Genomic DNA, 18441 nt, shown 5'->3' on the forward strand with positions numbered 1-18441 from the left:
CCCGACGCAAACGGACGCGTGGTCGATTTTGACCATTTCGGTCGATGCAAGACGCTAAAATGCGTTGCGCCGGTGGAGATGTCCTTAGGAAAAAGAACACTTTATGTGGTGTGTGCAAACAGACAAAAATGTGTTCCATGAATAGTCATCAAGATTTATCTTTTTTGCATGGAACACAAATTTTTTTATTTTTTTCTCCAAAACTTATATACGAACATAAAATTTAGTTGTACATGAAAAAATATCATAATTTTTTAATCAATCTTCGACTCTCCCCCCTCCCCTCGCACGCAATCGCCAATCTCAACTTCCCCCAAATCCAGCGCGACCACAACCCCAAATCCACCACCGGCGGCGGGCGGCCGACGCCGGCACACCTCCGTCCGGCCGTCCCTTCTTCCCATCTGGTGCCTCTGGTCCCGTCTCCCTTGACCTGCTCCTTGTGCGACTCGTCTCCACTCCTCCCTCAAGATCGCGAGGCGAGCGACGGCCGGCCAAGTTGCGAGTACAGGCGAGGCTGGTGACGCACGCACATGCTAGGCTTGTAGGAGCAGCTGCCGGCGATCATCTGCATCTACCCGACCATCAAGGTAACAGGGAATTCCTACTCCTCCCTTTTCCTGCTATCACGACCCGTCCTGCATATCCCTGCATCCACCCGAGTCACACGAAGCTACTTACATCTGCGATTACTCAGTCTCCTAGTTCTTGGAGTTGGAGGCGGCCCCAGGTCTCGGTGCAAAAGCAAAGTAGGCTTACGTAGGAATTATTGCGGATTACAGATCCATATTCTATCGGGACTAGACAAGCCGTGCTTAATTCCAGTACCAGTTCAGGGTAGAAACAAAGACGACGGAAGTAGCCTGTCTGCCTGTCTGTACATTGTACATCTGCGCTTCTTGTTTCGAAGACTTGTTGTGTACTTGTTACGTGCTCCTTGATTTGTTAGAGCCGGGTCATTACTCGTTCGCTGCTGCAGGAAAAAGATCTCGATTTTTTGAGGTGAGGCGGGGAATGCAGGCTTGTAGCCGTAGGAGATTCATCTGCCGTTCAAAGCATTGAACAGGAAAAAAATCTACTTCACCGGTTATCTAGTGCAGAACATGACGCCCGTGATACTGTCAGCCACGGGTCCTCTTTGTAGATTTGGTTTGCGTGGCCGATTGGATATGGTGGCTGAGAGTACCGTGTTGTGTTCCGCACTAGATAACAGGTGAAGTGGATTTTTTCTGTTCAATGAACTAAGTGCTTTGAACGGCAGATGCATCTCCTACAAGCCTACATTCCCCGCCAAAAAATAAAACTGCAAGCCTACATTGGTGTAAGGTACTGTCGTTATTTTTGAATGATGAAGCACAAAAGGAATCTAATTAGTGCTCTTGGCCCTCTTCCTCCATGTTTCTATCCCATCACTTGCAAGCGGGTATACTTGGTTATGACCTGCTCTGATTATTCTCTTGAGTGCTAAAAAGATTTGCCTTGTGGCATGGGGCTTCAGCAGGAGCATGGCCGTGACAACGACGAGTCTTTTCTTGTTCTCACTCTTGCTGCCGTGGCCTTGTTTTGTCCCTGGTATACTTCTCAACTCGACATGAAGAATGCTGTTCTTGACGACGAGCTGTATGAGGTGGTGTGCATGCAGTCACCACTCTGGTATTCTATTCAGACACGGCTTAGGTTGTTGTCTTCGTCACTCATTGTGAGCATATTTATTTTGGTGTTCTAATGTCCATGTGCACTTCTTTAATTTCATGCTCAGTGTTTGGCTGAGTTGTTAGGTGGAGTTTTACCGCCCTAGAACTTGCAATAAACTAATAACTTATTGCTCTGTGGTAGACAAAGAGCAATAAAATTCTTCTTTATCTATAAAAATATGTGTTTGCAATCATGTCCTCGAGAGCCAATACATACGTATCGTATGCACAGTGCACTTTCACTAAATGATTTCAATAAACCCACATGTGAACAACATAGTTATAAAAGTTTTAAACGTCACTTCATGGTCAAAATAATTGCAGGCTGCTCTATTGTGGGAGCACTAGACAGTCAGTGGTTATGAACTGAGAGAGAAAGGTTACAATGATAACATGGTGTTGCCTTCTATTTGCTTTATCGGTGCAGCTTAAGGAGAATGTGTGATCATTTTGACAGCTTGCTTTATAGGTGTCACTCTCATTGCAGATTAGCACTATTTGTCTTGCCTATGAGCTCCTAAGACCATCCAGTATGTGGAATCGGTTCATTGAAAAAGCTGTCAGTATTTGGAATCGCTGTGATCTTCCTGCTATGTATGGCATCGCTTCAACATGCAAAGAGGGACCTACAACACAGTGAATAATTCGTTTTCTGTGCTCCTCTTCCCTCCCTTTCTGCCTCACAAGCAACCCTCCTCTCTCCCTTTGTGATGTGGTGCCAGCTTAGAAATGTTATTTTACTGGATATGAACCGAACCAAGTAGTTGGTTCGTTTTTGTTGTCAGGTTGCATGGTGCGATGCCTTACTGTGTGCGGAACCGGTTCAAAACCTTCTATGATTCGCTTTTGTGCAACATAGTGGCTGGTCTAAGATATTATGAGCACTGCTAGTATTTGGCCAACGTCTCGAGTTTTAGTGTAGTGCAACATGAGTTGGAGAAATTTGAATGTTGAATACTGTCTTTAATGTTTGAGTGGCAACGATTGTTTATTTTTTCTCATAGATTCTTGATCACAATAGGTTTATCCACCAGATTGAAGTATCCCCTGTTCCAAATTAGTTGACACGGCTTTGGTCAGATTTGGTCTAGATACGCATGTATATAGATGCATTTCAGAGTATAGGTTCACTCATTTTGGAAAAAAAGCTGTGTCAACTAATTTGGAACGAGGAATTATTAATTGTACGCTTTAGTTCTGCATTCTGAATGGTCAGCAGTTAGACATTTGTTATGTATCTTCCATTTATTTTGCTTCATTGTAGTTTTCTGAACGAATTATTTATGTATATGTGATTTTGGACATTTGCATGCAGTGCCATAACTGTGCCGCTTAGTTTGGTGCACTACAATGGAGATTGACAGTCTAAGAGAGGCCTTTGAACGAGTTGTCGAAAAACGTACCTTATCTTCTACCAAAGTTCAGGAAGCTATTGATCAGATAGTGAATGAAGTTACGCAGGCAATATCGAAGATACAGATGATGAATACAGATTCCATGGACAGTTGTGACCATTCACACATCCTTGCAGAACTGAAGGCCAAGCTGAACGAAGTGGCGCCATTGAACCAGCTTGAAGGGTGTCAAAAGGAATTGAATGTTGCTCTGAGCAAATATCTCAAGCTCCTTGAGAAGTCTTTTAATCCAGATATATCAAAGGCATATAGAAATGTGGATTTTGAGACTTCCACAATAAACAACATAATAGCAAATCATTTCTACCGCCAGGGCCTCTTTGATCTCGGAGACTCCTTTGTCCATGAGTGTGCTGAGTCAGATCGGTCTTACCTGAAATCATCGTTTCAAGAGATGTATGGAATCCTTGAAGCGATGCAAGCAAGAAACCTTGAGCCTGCACTCAGTTGGGCTGCCAAGAACCATGATCAGCTGTTGCAGAATAGCTCAATGCTTGAGCTGAAGCTCCATTCTCTTCAGTTTGTTGAGATACTTATTAATAAAGGAAGTAAAGCCGAGGCTTTACAATATGCAAGGACTCACCTGGGGCCCTTTGGCTTCATGCACGAGGCGGAGATCCCGAGGCTGATGGCTTGCCTTATCTGGGACCGGCTTGATCAGTCCCCATATGCCGAGTTTGTGTCATCGACGCAATGGGAGAAGCTATCTGAGGAGCTAATCCATCAGTTCTGCAGCATCTTGGGACAGTCTAGCGACAGCCCACTTAATGTAGCTATATCAGCTGGTTTTCAAGGACTGCCGACCTTGTTGAAGCTAACCATGGTAATGGCTGCCAAAAAGCAGGAGTGGCAGGCCATGAAACAGCTTCCAGTCCCCATAGACATTGGACCAGAGTTCCAGTACCACTCTGTGTTTGTATGCCCAGTGCTGAGAGAGCAGTCAAGTGACGAGAACCCTCCGATGCTGATGCCCTGTGGACACGCTGTATCGAAGCAATCAATCATGAAGCTGTCAAAGAGCAGCTCCAGAACTTTCAAGTGCCCTTACTGCCCCTCCGAGGCGGTAGCTTCGCAGTGCAAGCAGCTTCGTTTCTAGATTGTTTCATCTTTTTCCAGATCAAAATCTTTTATACAAGTGGTTTCTTCATGTTTTCTGTTCCACCCATCCAATAACTTTTTTCTGTAATATAATCACCTGTATCTTTATTGAATCCTGAATGTTAATCTGTACAGTAGCAAAACCCAGTCTGTTGCTAAAATATCTACTGAACACGAAAATCTAATATTGTTTACTGTTCTTCTCTGAATGTTTCTCCTTCAAAAAGAGTTCTGTCGGCTCCAATAGTAATCTGTAATCTTCACTTGCCTCAATAAAGTTAGACAAGGATATGGTCATACGGATTACAGGATTATTACTAATTAATTTGGCCGATTGTATTACTGTTTTTCTCTGAATGTTTCTCCTTCAAAAAGAGTTCTGTTGGCTCCAATAGTAATATGTAATCTTCACTTGCCTCAATAAAGTTAGACAAGGATACGGTCATATGGATTACAGGATTATTACTAATTAATTTGGCCGATTGTATTACTGTTTTTCTCTGAATGTTTCTCCTTCAAAAAGAGTTCTGTCGGCTCCAATAGTAATCTGTAATCTTCACTTGCCTCAATAAAGTTAGACAAGGATACGGTGATACGGATTACAGGATTATTACTAATTAATTTGGCCGGTGGTATGAAGTTGGACAATGGTACGAGTTACAAGATTGTTACTCTCTGCGTGCTTTTCTTACATGGATATCTATAATATGTGCAGTACAAAATAGATTGTCAAAGTAGTGTGACAGTTTATCTGAGTACATGACTAGGAATTTCTCATTCTATAAAAGGAAATTTGCTAGCTCTCAAGTGCATATTATTATATTTTTCATACAACAACAAACAGCCAGAATTCTATTCACTACTGGTGCATTCACTTGAACACAATTTTTTTAAAGTGGATTCTTTTTTCAGCTTGATTACTAACATCATTTTTTACCAGTTATTCATTCCTCAGGAACCACTCTGTGCTATTGAGCTTACTGACTGTTGAGACACTAGTGCTATGTTGAATTTAGACTATGGCTGTTTAGGTGATGTTTATGATTTTTCGCGACTGCTTATAGAAACGACATCAAGAAAACATTAGTGCATATAAAATAATCATTTGTTGGTTAAGTATATAATAGAAAAAGATTTCAATTGGTAGACATGACTTAGTGGTCTATATTACTGTTCATTCATAGCTGGGTGAAGCAAGAATTGATTGTCAAATTATCGATTTTCACATGTGAAAAACGCGGGAAGGGGAATCAGAGGGCGACGCAATTTCGACCCAGGTCAGCGCGACCGACTTGACCGCTACCGCATCAGAAGAAATTCCGCCGGCGACCTGCCCTAGCCGTCCCCGGCGCCGACCGTCGTGTCTTCTCCCTTCCTCTCCGGTTCCAATCGATGTGAGTTATTTAGCCTCTGGTCCTCTCCCAATCTCTTTCCGTTCCCTATCTGGCGGGAAACCCTGATGAAACCCTACCTACGTTTACCTTTTACGGCAGCGAGCTGAAGCCCGGGGAGATAGATAGATGTATCCTCCTGCGGAGATTATTCACCGACGGTAAGATTCAGTATCATGTCATTGTACATGTCCTGCCCAATGGATGGATATATTACCGTGTTGCAACTTAGTTGCAACGATGGCGATTATTTGAAGAAAATAGTCCGTTGTATTGATGACCATTTGCATTTGTTTGGCGCTGCCGATTTCGATTTTCCAGGGAATACAAGACAACATAATTTTGGAGATATTCTTATGGAAATGAATATAAACATCAACCATTACAAAGAGTAATGTCTCTCAGTTTGCAACAGATTTACCAATGCACATATAATGTATAATATGTCTCAATGTGTGTTAATCATCGCAGTAGGATGAATTGATAAGTAGGCGTGAGTGGAGGGACTGGCACATTTTTTGCATGAATGGAAGCTAATCGTCTTGATGTAGTTGCTCCTTCTATATAATCACACACATGATTTTGTCTTTGCTCCTAGTACAGGAATGAGATGAATCTCCCAATGAAAATACACTGAACCCTTATGAAAAAACAGTTGCTATTCAAATAGCTAGTACATTATGAAAAAGGCAAGCTCTTAATCTTTGAAGATTTCTCTCCTCTCTTTGTACAGGCTGCTGCGAAATCAGAAGTCAGAACCGGCCTGCTGCTCGCATTCAGGCTTGAGATTCAGGTACGCATACACCCGGTGTCTGGCTATCTGGAGAAAATTACAAAAACCTACCACAATTGTGGCTAGGTTAACAAAAAACCACCATCTTTCATTTTTTTTACAAAAAACCACCGACCCCTAGTAACAACGTGACAAACTACGACCACTATGTTGTAATACTCGTGCATAGTGAGTTAACCACAATTATGACATGTGGGGCCTCCTTATCAGGCTGACGTGGCAGTCAACAACAGGCAAGAGACAAAAAATTGGACTTCTTTGTAAATTTCCAAGACCACCTTAAAAAAGAAAAGAAAAAGAAAACTGCCAGACGCAACGTCCTCATCCTCTTCACGAGCTCCGGCGCCGCCACAACTCCGGCAAAAAATTACCGCCGGAGTAAGCTCCCCCAACCCCCATACCAACAATCCCTGAGCCTAGGCGCACCTCCGAGACCTCTCCATCGAGCCCCGCTGGTCTGAAGTGCCACCTGACGGAGCTCCTCACCGCCGCCGACCTTGCTACAGGGAGGTGGAGGGAGGGACAGCGTGCAGCCTGCAAGGACCGCCCAAGGGGTGGAGGCGGTCCTCGCCGGTCTGGGCGGCGCGGGAGTGTACGGCCGCGGTCGCACGATATTTTGGCGCGGCGGAGCGGCCGAGCGCCGGCCAAGGGGCAGCGCGGAAGAGCTCTGGACGGCGGCCTCGGCGTGGGGCGGCGAGAGCGAGCGCTAGGCAAGGGCAGCGGCGCGGGATAGCGCCGACCAAGGGGTGTCGTGGGGAGCCAGTGATGCCGGCGAGGGTGTGCTGCTCCGGCAGGATAAGGAGCGTCGTGGGGAGCCAGTGATGCCGGCGAGGGCGTGCTGCTCCGACTGGATAAGGATAAAAGAAATAAGAAAGAAAAAAAAGAAGGAAAAAAAGAATAAGAAAAAAGGAGCTAAATATTTGGGCCCAGATCTGATAGTGGGAGGCTGACATGTGGGCCCGGGTAAATTTGAAAAAAACCCACAATTTATAAGTCTCTAATGTCTATTCTTCTCCGTTTTAGCCTTGACACGTCAGCCTGACAATGGGGCCCACCTGTCAATTTGGTGCTAAACTTGCTGATCCGTCGTTATTTCACGAAGTGGTGGGTATTTGTCACGTTGTTACACCAAATCGGTGGTTTTCTGTCAAAAATATGAAAGTTGGTGGTTTTTTGATAACCTAGCCACAACTGTGGTGGGTTTTTGTAATTATCTCGGCTATCTGCTCCTATTTTACTGTTTCCGTTTTGGTTTGTGGAGATGACTGGCTATCTACACCTATTTTACTTGTTGTGAGGCTTGAACTAGTTACAGGCTTAATCTCTGGTTTGGCGGTTCATAGGCCACTATATGCAAATTCATTACTGTTTTTGTTTTCTGAAGCACAAGTGTTGCAACTTCACTTGTACGTACATGTTCATATAGTATGCAATTCTCTTCTTATTGTTGATCTCTGATTTTGGGGATTTCAGCTCCATAGCTGTATGTACATGTTCACACAGTGTGGGTTCCAATATGTGTATAATTTGTATGGCTTATTAAACAATGATAATCACTAATGCCCTGCAACATTGAGATTTATCTTCTCTCTTGTAAGTACGAATGTAATATATCTATGAACCTATTTATTATTCAGAGATTGCAATGGCGTTTGGGTCGAAACGCAAGTTAGTATATCAGAATGATGTCCAGGAGGCTGACGCAAGTTATTCAGAGAAGACTTCTCCGGAGAAGAGAAGACAGGTGAAGCCATTGCACAATTCTTATTGCCAGCCATTGAGGAGATTGGCCCGTCTAATGTCCTTCAGGTCATCACTGATAATGCATCTAATTGCAAAGTTGCGGGCAGAGAAATTCAGAGAGTAGGTTTCTCCTAGTTTGTTACATTGATTTGAGTAATTACATATATCCAATGACGTTTACTTTTGTTGTATTCATAATTTGTGTTTCTCTTTAATATTTGAGAGGTGCATAAGCATATATTTTGGTCTCCATATGTGGTTCACACACTGAATCTAATATTCAAAGACTTCGGAAATAAATTTGCTTGGATGGTTGATACATATCGGAAAGCAATTGTGAAGTACTTTAGGAACCACCACTTTCTAAATCTCTTTAGAGGTAACTCCGAGTTGGATCTTTTGAAGGTCTGCACTAGTAGAAAAGGGCCTTTAGTCGCGGTTCATAACGGGCTTTAGTCCTGGTTGTGCAACTGCGACTAAAGGGTCGAGACTAAAGGCTCTCATTAGTCACGGTTGCTTATGAACTGCGACTAAAGGCCCATCCACGTGGTCGGCAGGCGTCCGTCGGGGTGGAGGACCTTTAGTCGCGGTTGGCCAGACCAACCGGGACTAAATGTCTACGCAGGTTTAGGGTTTTAATCCCCCTAAATCTGGTTTATTTTTTTGTTGTGTTTCATTTCTTTTATATTTTATTTGAGTTTTATTTTAATTTCAATGAAATTTCAGTACACATATTCTGATGCATATGAATATACAATTTCAAATAAGTTTGAAAATTCAAACAAGAAGAATGCAAGAGGTATATATAATATTCAATCTCGGGTGATCATATACAACTTGAAACAGCCGGGATATATACAATTTACGGCAGCAGAAGTTCTTAGTCCTTGTAATAGTGTTCTCATTTACGATGGAGGACTTCCCACATAAAAAATCCTGCTAATTTCTATTGAATTGGTCGGAAGCGAGCTTCTGGATTAAGCTTCTTCCGCAAGTCAATCCTCCTCAAGTTAATATCCTCAGCCCTCCGCTCAGAGGTGTGTACTCGGATGTACTCACAAACATAGTATCCACATAGATTGGTTCCCGGTGGCTGAGTATCCACATTAGCAAACATTTTAAATGTTAGCTCATCTTTGAATTCACCGGTTATGTCTTCTTTGAACCGTTTCCAAACCCTACAGGGGCAAATAAATTAAATGAACAAGGGAGTTATTAGTTACTTCATATCAGGAAATGAACGGGAAATGAACGAAAGAGGCCGATATAGTGCGCAAATGATTGAAAATAATTACTTTTGCAGCATTTCCTTATGTCGATCCAATGCTTTGGCTCCATATTCAGAGAGTCCATGACGCAAACTCTGGACTTGTCAAATTCAATTATTAGCAGAATCCAGTGGAACATGTGGACACGTTACATGCACAGTCATGTATAACTCATCGATTAGACATAACAAAAGAGAATGTGCACAAGATAGAAACACTCACCCAAAATGGTAAGGAAATAGAATTTCACTTTTGAGTTTCTGCTTTCTAACAAAGTCGTACAGGTCTTTCTCCACGTCTTTGGGGTATTTTTCTAACACATATCCATTGATGATATGTGGGTTGACGAACCCAACATCATAGATGTTCCTTCTTTTGCATTCCCCAAGCTTCATTCTGGATAATAGTGTACACAAGAATATAGATAGGACAATATAGTGCAGGGAATGAACGAGATGATGTAGAGATTTAATTATAGAAATAAATCACTTACAGAACGTAGCAACTCATGATAGATTTGTCGAGCTCGCGCAAATTGAACAACTGGAATAATTCACTCAGATGAACTTGTACACAGTACTGTTTGAAGTGGTGCTCCTCTCTAACTTCCGCATAAACATATTCTTCGTCGGCATTATTTTTTATGAAATCCTTGTACCAGGATAGCAGATTTCGCAGTTGTGTTGGTAGACCGCTTCCTGCGCAGGCTCGACGAGAGGCCCATTCAGCACATATGTAAATGCTACCTCACTTATTGGCGCATCCTCAATGCCTAACAATGCACGAAGAGTCACACCGAACCCGACCGCTTTTTCTTTGGCCGCCGTTACAGTCATTCCCTATTCTCTAGCAGCTGATAGGATAGCGGGGTCCAATAGTTCCATGTCCTTATCCATATCGGCTTTGAAGGACGACGTAGCGGAAGGACCTGCTTCCACTTTGAGCGGAGGGATCGATTGTTTTTTCTATTGCCCGAGCTGTGAAACTTGTTTCCCGCATTTTTTACTTGCTTATTTCTTCTCCTCCAAGAGTTTCTTCTCCTTCTCCTCCAAGGCTTTCTTCTCCGCCATGGCTTTTTTACAATAATTCTACTTGCCTACGAAATTCACGTCCATAGTCGTCTGGCAGATTCTGCTAGATTTGGGACGGTGTCGTCAAAAAATCCTTAGCCCACTTCTTTTGTTTCTCAGTAAATACCGGCTTGGGCTGAGGCTCTTTTTTCGCCTTAACTTCCGCCTTCCATTTCTCATGGTGAGCAGCCGCGGCCGCGTCGGATTCCTCGACACTAAGTTCCCAAGGTCTCGGGAGAAGAGGCTTCAGTGATGGCATTGGTACCCTTGTGGTCTTAGGTACATAAGGCTCCGGGTTAATAGGCCAGGAGGGGGTTGCCTTGCTGTCCTTCGTAACTCCCAGCTTCTGCTTCTTCGCCGGAGGTGGACTGGGGGCGGCGGCTGCTTACCCGCCGGAGGTGGATTGGGGGCGGCGTCGGCTGACGTGAAGGAGGTGTAGGTGAACCACCACCACCGGAGGGGGTGGACTTGTTGGGTGATTCCTCGGGGTCGGTGTCCTTGGCGCCTCGCCTGGAAACTTGATGTACTTCTTTTTCCATAGAACGAACTGGCGCTTGACATCTCGAAGTCTTTTCTCCCCTTCGGATGTAGCATAGTCAATCTCCAGGTCCTCGCACCCTTGGACTATGTCTTCCACCGTGACACGAGCATAGCCTTCTGCAATGGGGTTGTTGTGGTGGAGTGCTCCAGGTGTACAAGGTAAAGCGCCGCTGATCGCTAACTTCATGGCAATGTTCCCCATTGGATAATGCAGCTCACATTTTTTCATCTCATGTACATCGTCCACGGGGTAGTGAGGCTCCGGTGCACGAATATCGATCATCGGTGCATTAGCACCAGCCGGGGCCAAGGGTGCATTAGCACCAGCCGGGGCCACCGTGGAAGCCACGCTGCTTCTCTGCTGCTGGCTTCCGACATCCGCTGCATGATCTTCATGCGGCCGTTCCGATCATCTGTCTTTTACAAGTTCCTGCACCATCTGCTTCACGTCAAATAGTTCCACTTCCATCCTCCCCATAAGATCTGCATCCCATTCCGTCTTTCTCTTACGGATTTTGTAATTGTACGGGTCATTGTCCTGGGGAAACCATTCTTTCCACGGAATGGCGCCTTTACCTCGTACACATCCTGGGTGTTCACGATTCCCGAGGGCTAATGTCAGCGTGTCGTTCTCTCTGTTGAACTTGATCTTCCCCTCTTGACCTTGGGCCATTGCGTCAATAAGGGCGGCGGTGGGAGTAAACACTTTCTTCCGGTGAACACACCTCCCTGTCTCCGGGTCTAGCGATCCCCATGCCCGTACCACCAGCTTTTGGCTTGTGGGTCCCATCCCTCTGTACCTAGAGGGATTCCTCGCTCTCTGAGGTCGTTCTCCATCTTCTGCCACTTAGGCTCCGAAAGGCGGTATCCTACTGGCCCCATAATATGAAAGTACTCTTTCTTATTCGCATTTGCCTCTTAAGAGCGAACTCTTTGACTAGCCTCCTCCTCTCACGTCCACCCGGAAGCACGTTACCCTCTTCATCGTGTTTGTTGAATTCCGTAGGTAGAATGAAATGTTCCATAAGCTTTCTCCAGCAATCCTTTTTCATTCTCTTGTTGACAAAACTGAAACCAACACGTGCCTTGATTGGCTCATTCCATTCACGGACGGTGATTGGGACGTTGTCTCTAACAATCACTCCGCATTGGTTGATAAACTTTGTATAGTGCTTTTTGGGCTCCAACGGCCCGCCGTGTTCATCGACACTATCGATGGTTGATGTCTACGGGTGCTTCTATTCTTGTAGACAGTGTTGGGCCTCCAAGAGCAGAGGTTTGTAGAACAGCAGCAAGTTTCCCTTAAGTGGATCACCCAAGGTTTATCGAACTCAGGGAGGAAGAGGTCAAAGATATCCCTCTCATGCAACCCTGCAACCACAAAGCATGAAGTCTCTTGTGTCCCCAACGCACCTAATACACTTGTCAGATGTATAGGTGCACTAGTTCGGCGAAGAGATACTGAAATACATGTGGTATGAATATATATGAGCAGTAGTAACGGCACCAGAAAATAGCTTGATGCTACAACTGGCATGTGGTTGATGGTGGTGATATTGCAGGCAATACAGATGCAGTAAAACAGTAAACAAGTGATGATTGCAGTATTCGGGAACAAGGCCTAGGGATTATACTTTTGCTAGTGGACACTCTCAACATTGATCACATAACAGAATAGATAAATGCTATACTCTACACTCTCTTGTTGGATGATGAACACCACTAATTGTGTAGGATTACACGAACCCTCAATGCCAGAGTTAACAAGCTCCAAAATATTCGATATTCATGTTTAAATAACCTTAGAGTGCATGATAGATCAACACAACTAAACCAAGTACTAACATAGCATGCACACTGTCACCATCACACTATGAAGGAGGCATAGATCACATCAATACTATCATAGCAATAATTAACTTCATAATCTACAAGAGATTACAATCATAACCTACTCCAAGTACTACACGATGCACACACTGTCACCATTACACCGTGCAGGAGGAATAGAGTACTTTAATAACATCACTAGAGTAGCACATAGAATAGTAGTGATACAAAGCACATATGAATCTCAATCATGTAAGGCAGCTCATGAGATCATTGTATTGAAGTACATAGGAAGAGAGATTAACCACATAGCTACCGGTACAGCCCTTAGCCTCGAGGGAGAACTACTCCCTCCTCATGGGAGACAGCAGCGTTGATGAAGATGGCGGTGGAGATGGCAGCGGTGTCGATGGAGAAGCCTTCCGGGGGCACTTCCCCGTCCCGGCGGTGTGCCGGAACAGAGACTCCTGTCCCCCAGATCTTGGCTTCGCGATGGCGGTGGCTCTGGAAGGTTTCTCGTACCGTGGCTTTTCCGTCTCGAAGATTTAGGTCAGGGACCTTTATATAGGCGAAGAGGCGGAGTCGGAAGGTCGACGAGGCGGTGACACAGTAGGGGGGCGCGGCCCACCCCCTGGCCGCGCCAGCCTATCATATGGGGCCCACAGGGCCCTCCTCTGGTGGCTCTCGGGTGTTCTGGAAGCTTCGTGGGATTTTAAGATCTTGGGCGTTGATTTCGTCCAATTCCGAGAATATTTCCTTACTAGGATTTCTGAAACCAAAAACAGCAGAAAACAGGAACTGGCACTTCGGCATCTCGTCAATAGGTTAGTTCCGGAAAACGCATAAAATCATCATAAAGTATGTATAAAACATGTAGGTATTGTCATAAAACAAGCATGGAACATAAGAAATTATCGATACGTCGGAGACGTATCAGCATCCCCAAGCTTAGTTCCTACTTGTCCCGAGTAGGTAAACGATAACAAAGATAATTTCTGAAGTGACATGCTACCAACATGATCTTAATCATACTATTGTAAAGCATATGAGATGAATGCAGCGATTCAAAGCAATGGTAAAGACAATGATTAAACAACTGAATCATATAGCAAAGACTTTTCATGAATAGTACTTTCAAGACAAGCATCAATAAGTCTTGCATAAGAGTTAACTCATAAAGTAATAGATTCTAAATAAAGGCATTGAAGCAACACAAAGGAAGATTAAGTTTCAGCGGTTGCTTTCAACTTGTAACATGTATATCTCATGGATAGTTGTCAACATAAAGTAATATAATAAGTGCAATATGCAAGTATGTAGGAATCAATGCACAGTTCACACAAGTGTTTGCTTCTTGAGATGGAGAGAAATAGGTGAACTGACTCAACATAAAAGTAGAAGAATGGCCCTTCGCAGAGGGAAGCATTGATTGCTATATTTGTGCTAGAGCTTTGATTTTGAAAACAAGAAACAATTTTGTCAACGGTAGTAACAAAGCATATGCATCATGTAAATTATATCCTACAAGTTGCAAGCCTCATGCATAGTATACTAATAGTGCCCGCACCTTGTCCTAATTAGCTCGGATTACCTGGATTATCACTACAATACATATGTTTTAACCAAGTATCACAAAGGGGTACCTCTATGCCGCCTGTACAAAGGTCTAAGGAGAAAGCTCGCATTGGATTTCTCGCTTTTGATTATTCTCAACTTAGACATCCATACCGGGACAACATATACAACAGATAATGGACTCCTCTTTAATGCATAAGCATTTAACAACAATTAATATTCTCTTATGAGATTGAGGATATTTGTCCAAAACTGAAACTTCCACCATGGATCATGGCTTTAGTTAGCGGCCCAATGTTCTTCTCTAACAGTATGCATGCTCAAACCATTCAACTCATGGTAAATCGCCCTTACTTTAGACAAGACGGACATGCATAGCAACTCACATGATATTCAACAAAGAGTAGTTGATGGCGTCCCCAGGAACATGGTTATCGCACAACAAGCAACTTAATAAGAGATAAAGTGCATAAGTACATATTCAATACCACAATAGTTTTTAGGCTATTTGTCCCATGAGCTATATATTGTAAAGATGAAGAACGGAAATTTTAAAGATAGCACTCAAGCAATTTACTTTGGAATGGCGGAGAAATACCATGTAGTAGGTAGGTATGGTGGACACAAATGGCATAGTGTTTGGCTCAAGGATTTTGGATGCATGAGAAGTATTCCCTCTCGATACAAGGTTTAGGCTAGCAAGGCTATTCGAAACAAACACAAGTATGAACCGGTACAGCAAAACTCACATAAAAGACATATTGTAAACATTATAAGACTCTATACCGTCTTCCTTGTTGTTCGACCATTACTAGAAAATATCTAGACCTTAGAGAGACCAATCATGCAAACCAAATTTTAGCAAGCTCTATGTATTTCTTCACTAATAGGTGCAAGGTATATGATGCAAGAGCTTAAACATAATCTATATGAGCACAACAATTGCCAAGTATCAATTTATTCAAGACATTATACCAATTACTACATGTAGCATTTCCCGTTTCCAACCATACAACAATTAACGAAGCAGTTTCAACCTTCGCCATGAAAATTAGAAGCTAAGAACACATGTGTTTATATGAACCAGCGGAGCGTGTCTCTCTCCCACACAAGCATTTATTCAAACAAAAACAAAAACAAAAACATACAGACGCTCCAAGTAAAGTACATAAGATGTGATGGAATAAAAATATAGTTTCACTAGAGGAACCTGATAATGTTGTCGATGAAGAAGGGGATGCCTTGGGCATCCCCAAGCTTAGATGCTTGAGTCTTCTTGAAATATGCAGGGATGAACCACCGGGGCATCCCCAAGCTTAGAGCTTTCACTCTTCTTGATCATATTGTATCATCCTCCTCTCTTGATCCTTGAAAACTTCCTCCACACCAAACTCAAAACAACTCATTAGAGGGTTAGTGCACAATCAAAATTAACATATTCAGAGGTGACACAATTATTCTTAACACTTCTGGACATTGCCCAAAGTTACTGGAAGTCAATGGAATAAAGAAATCCATCCTACACAGCAAAAGAGGCAATGCGAAATAAAAGGCAGAATCTGTTAAAACAGAACAGTCCGTAAAGACGAATTTTATTGAGGCACCAGACTTGCTCAAATGAAAATGCTCAAATTGAATGAAAGTTGCCTACATATCTGAGGATCACTCACGTAAATTGGCATAATTTTCTGAGTTACCTACAGAGAATTAGGCCCAGATTCGTTACAGCAAGAAATCTGTTTCTGCGCAGTAATCCAAATCTAGTATGAACCTTACTATCAAAGACTTTACTTGGCACAACAATGCAACAAAACTAAGATAAGGAGAGGTTGCTACAGTAGTAACAACTTCCAAGACTCAAATATAAAACAAAATTACTGTAGTAAAATAAACACATGTGTTATCTCCCAAGAAGTGCTTTCTTTATAGCCATTAAGATGGGCTCAGCAGTTTAAATGATGCACTCGCAAGAAATAGTATTTGAAGCAAAAGAGAGAATCAAGAGGCAAATTCAAAACACATTTAAACCTAACATGCTTCCTATGAAAAGGAATCTTGTAAATAAACAAGTTATGTAGGCATAATACAACAGGCATAGGAAAACTAGACAAGCTCAACTTCAAAATTTTAAGCATATAGAGAGATGTTTTAGTAACATGAAAATTTCTACCACCATATTTTCCTCTCTCATAATAATGTCCAGTAGCATCATGAGCAAACTCAACAATATAACTATCACATAAAGCATTCTTATCATGAGTCTCATGCATAAAATTATTACTCTCCACATAAGCATAATCAATTTTATTAGCAATAGTGGGAGCGAATTCAACAAAGTAGCTATTATTATTATTCTCATCATAAAATATAGGAGGCATATTGTAATCATAATCAAATTTATCCTCCATAACAGGCGGCACCAAAAGACTACTATCATTATAATCATCATAAATAGGAGGCAAAGTATCATCAAAGAAAATTTTCTCCTCAATGCTTGGGGGACTAAAAAGATCATGCTCATCAAAGCCAGCTTCCCCAAGCTTAGAATCTTCCATATCATTAGCAACAATGGTTTTCAAAGTGTTCGTACTAATATGTTCCATGGGTTTTTAAATTTTCGAATCAAACCATCCATGTCTTAACTCAGGAAATAGAATAAAAAGCTCCATGTTGCTTTCCATTATGCCAAACTAGTGTAAAACAAGAAACAAAAAGATGCAATTGCAGGATCTAAAGGAAATAGCTTCGAGTACTTACAACAGCGCCGGAAAATAGCTTAGTAGCCGAGATCCGGAGTGTGAGTACCTTTTACCTTTCCTCCCCGGCAACGGCGCCAGAAAAGTTCTTGACTGCCCAGGACTGGCGCGTGGTTGACGAGGGAGGAAATGGTGTAGCTTTCCTTTGTTCCCCGGCAACGGCGCCAGAAAAGTGCTTGATGTCTACGGGTGCTTCTATTCTTGTAGACAGTGTTGGGCCTCCAAGAGCAGAGGTTTGTAGAACAGCAGCAAGTTTCCCTTAAGTGGATCACCCAAGGTTTATCGAACTCAGGGAGGAAGAGGTCAAAGATATCCCTCTCATGCAACCCTGCAACCACAAAGCATGAAGTCTCTTGTGTCCCCAACACACCTAATACACTTGTCAGATGTATAGGTGCACTAGTTCGGCGAAGAGATAGTGAAATACAGGTGGTATGAATATATATGAGCAGTAGTAACGGCACCAGAAAATAGCTTGATGCTACAACTGGCGTGTGGTTGATGGTGGTGATATTGCAGGCAATACAGATGCAGTAAAAAAGTAAACAAGTGATGATTGCAGTATTCGGGAACAAGGCCTAGGGATTATACTTTTGCTAGTGGACACTCTCAACATTGATCACATAACAGAATAGATAAATGCTATACTCTACACTCTCTTGTTGGATGATGAACACCACTAATTGTGTAGGATTACACGAACCCTCAATGCCGGAGTTAACAAGCTCCACAATATTCGATATTCATGTTTAAATAACCTTAGAGTGCATGATAGATCAACACAACTAAACCAAGTACTAACATAGCATGCACACTGTCACCATCACACTATGAAGGAGGCATAGATCACATCAATACTATCATAGCAATAATTAACTTCATAATCTACAAGAGATTACAATCATAACCTACGCCAAGTACTACACGATGCACACACTGTCACCATTACACCGTGCAGGAGGAATAGAGTACTTTAATAACATCACTAGAGTAGCACATAGAATAGTAGTGATACAAAGCACATATGAATCTCAATCATGTAAGGCAGCTCATGAGATCATTGTATTGAAGTACATAGGAAGAGAGATTAACCACATAGCTACCGGTACAGCCCTTAGCCTCGAGGGAGAACTACTCCCTCCTCATGGGAGACAGCAGCGTTGATGAAGATGGCGGTGGAGATGGCAGCGGTGTCAATGGAGAAGCCTTCCGGGGGCACTTCCCCGTCCCGGCGGTGTGCCGGAATAGAGACTCCTGTCCCCCAGATC

The 18441-nt window shown here is 42.9% G+C and overlaps 1 protein-coding gene across 2 annotated transcripts; it reads left to right on the forward strand.

Moving 5' to 3' along the window:
* The first annotated feature begins 261 nt into the window (after positions 1 to 261).
* Positions 262 to 4416, forward strand: LOC127308969 (protein RMD5 homolog). 2 transcript variants are annotated; one of them, XM_051339920.2, is made up of 3 exons: positions 262 to 590; positions 1502 to 1677; positions 3010 to 4416. In XM_051339920.2, exon 3 carries the CDS (start codon positions 3045 to 3047, stop codon positions 4203 to 4205), a length of 1161 nt encoding a protein of 386 aa, XP_051195880.1. In that variant the 5' UTR covers positions 262 to 590; positions 1502 to 1677; positions 3010 to 3044; the 3' UTR covers positions 4206 to 4416. The 2 variants fall into 2 exon arrangements, with proteins under 2 accessions (XP_051195880.1, XP_051195879.1); XM_051339919.2 differs by lacking the exon at positions 1502 to 1677.
* Positions 4417 to 18441: the final 14025 nt, after the last annotated feature.

This window comes from Lolium perenne, chromosome 6, assembly GCF_019359855.2.
Source record: "Lolium perenne isolate Kyuss_39 chromosome 6, Kyuss_2.0, whole genome shotgun sequence".
NCBI lineage: Eukaryota > Viridiplantae > Streptophyta > Magnoliopsida > Poales > Poaceae > Lolium > Lolium perenne.

Coding starts and splice junctions, on each gene's coding strand:
- LOC127308969 (XM_051339920.2), top strand. CDS start 3,045: ATGGAGATTGACAGTCTAAGAGAGGCCTTTGAACGAGTTGTCGAAAAA.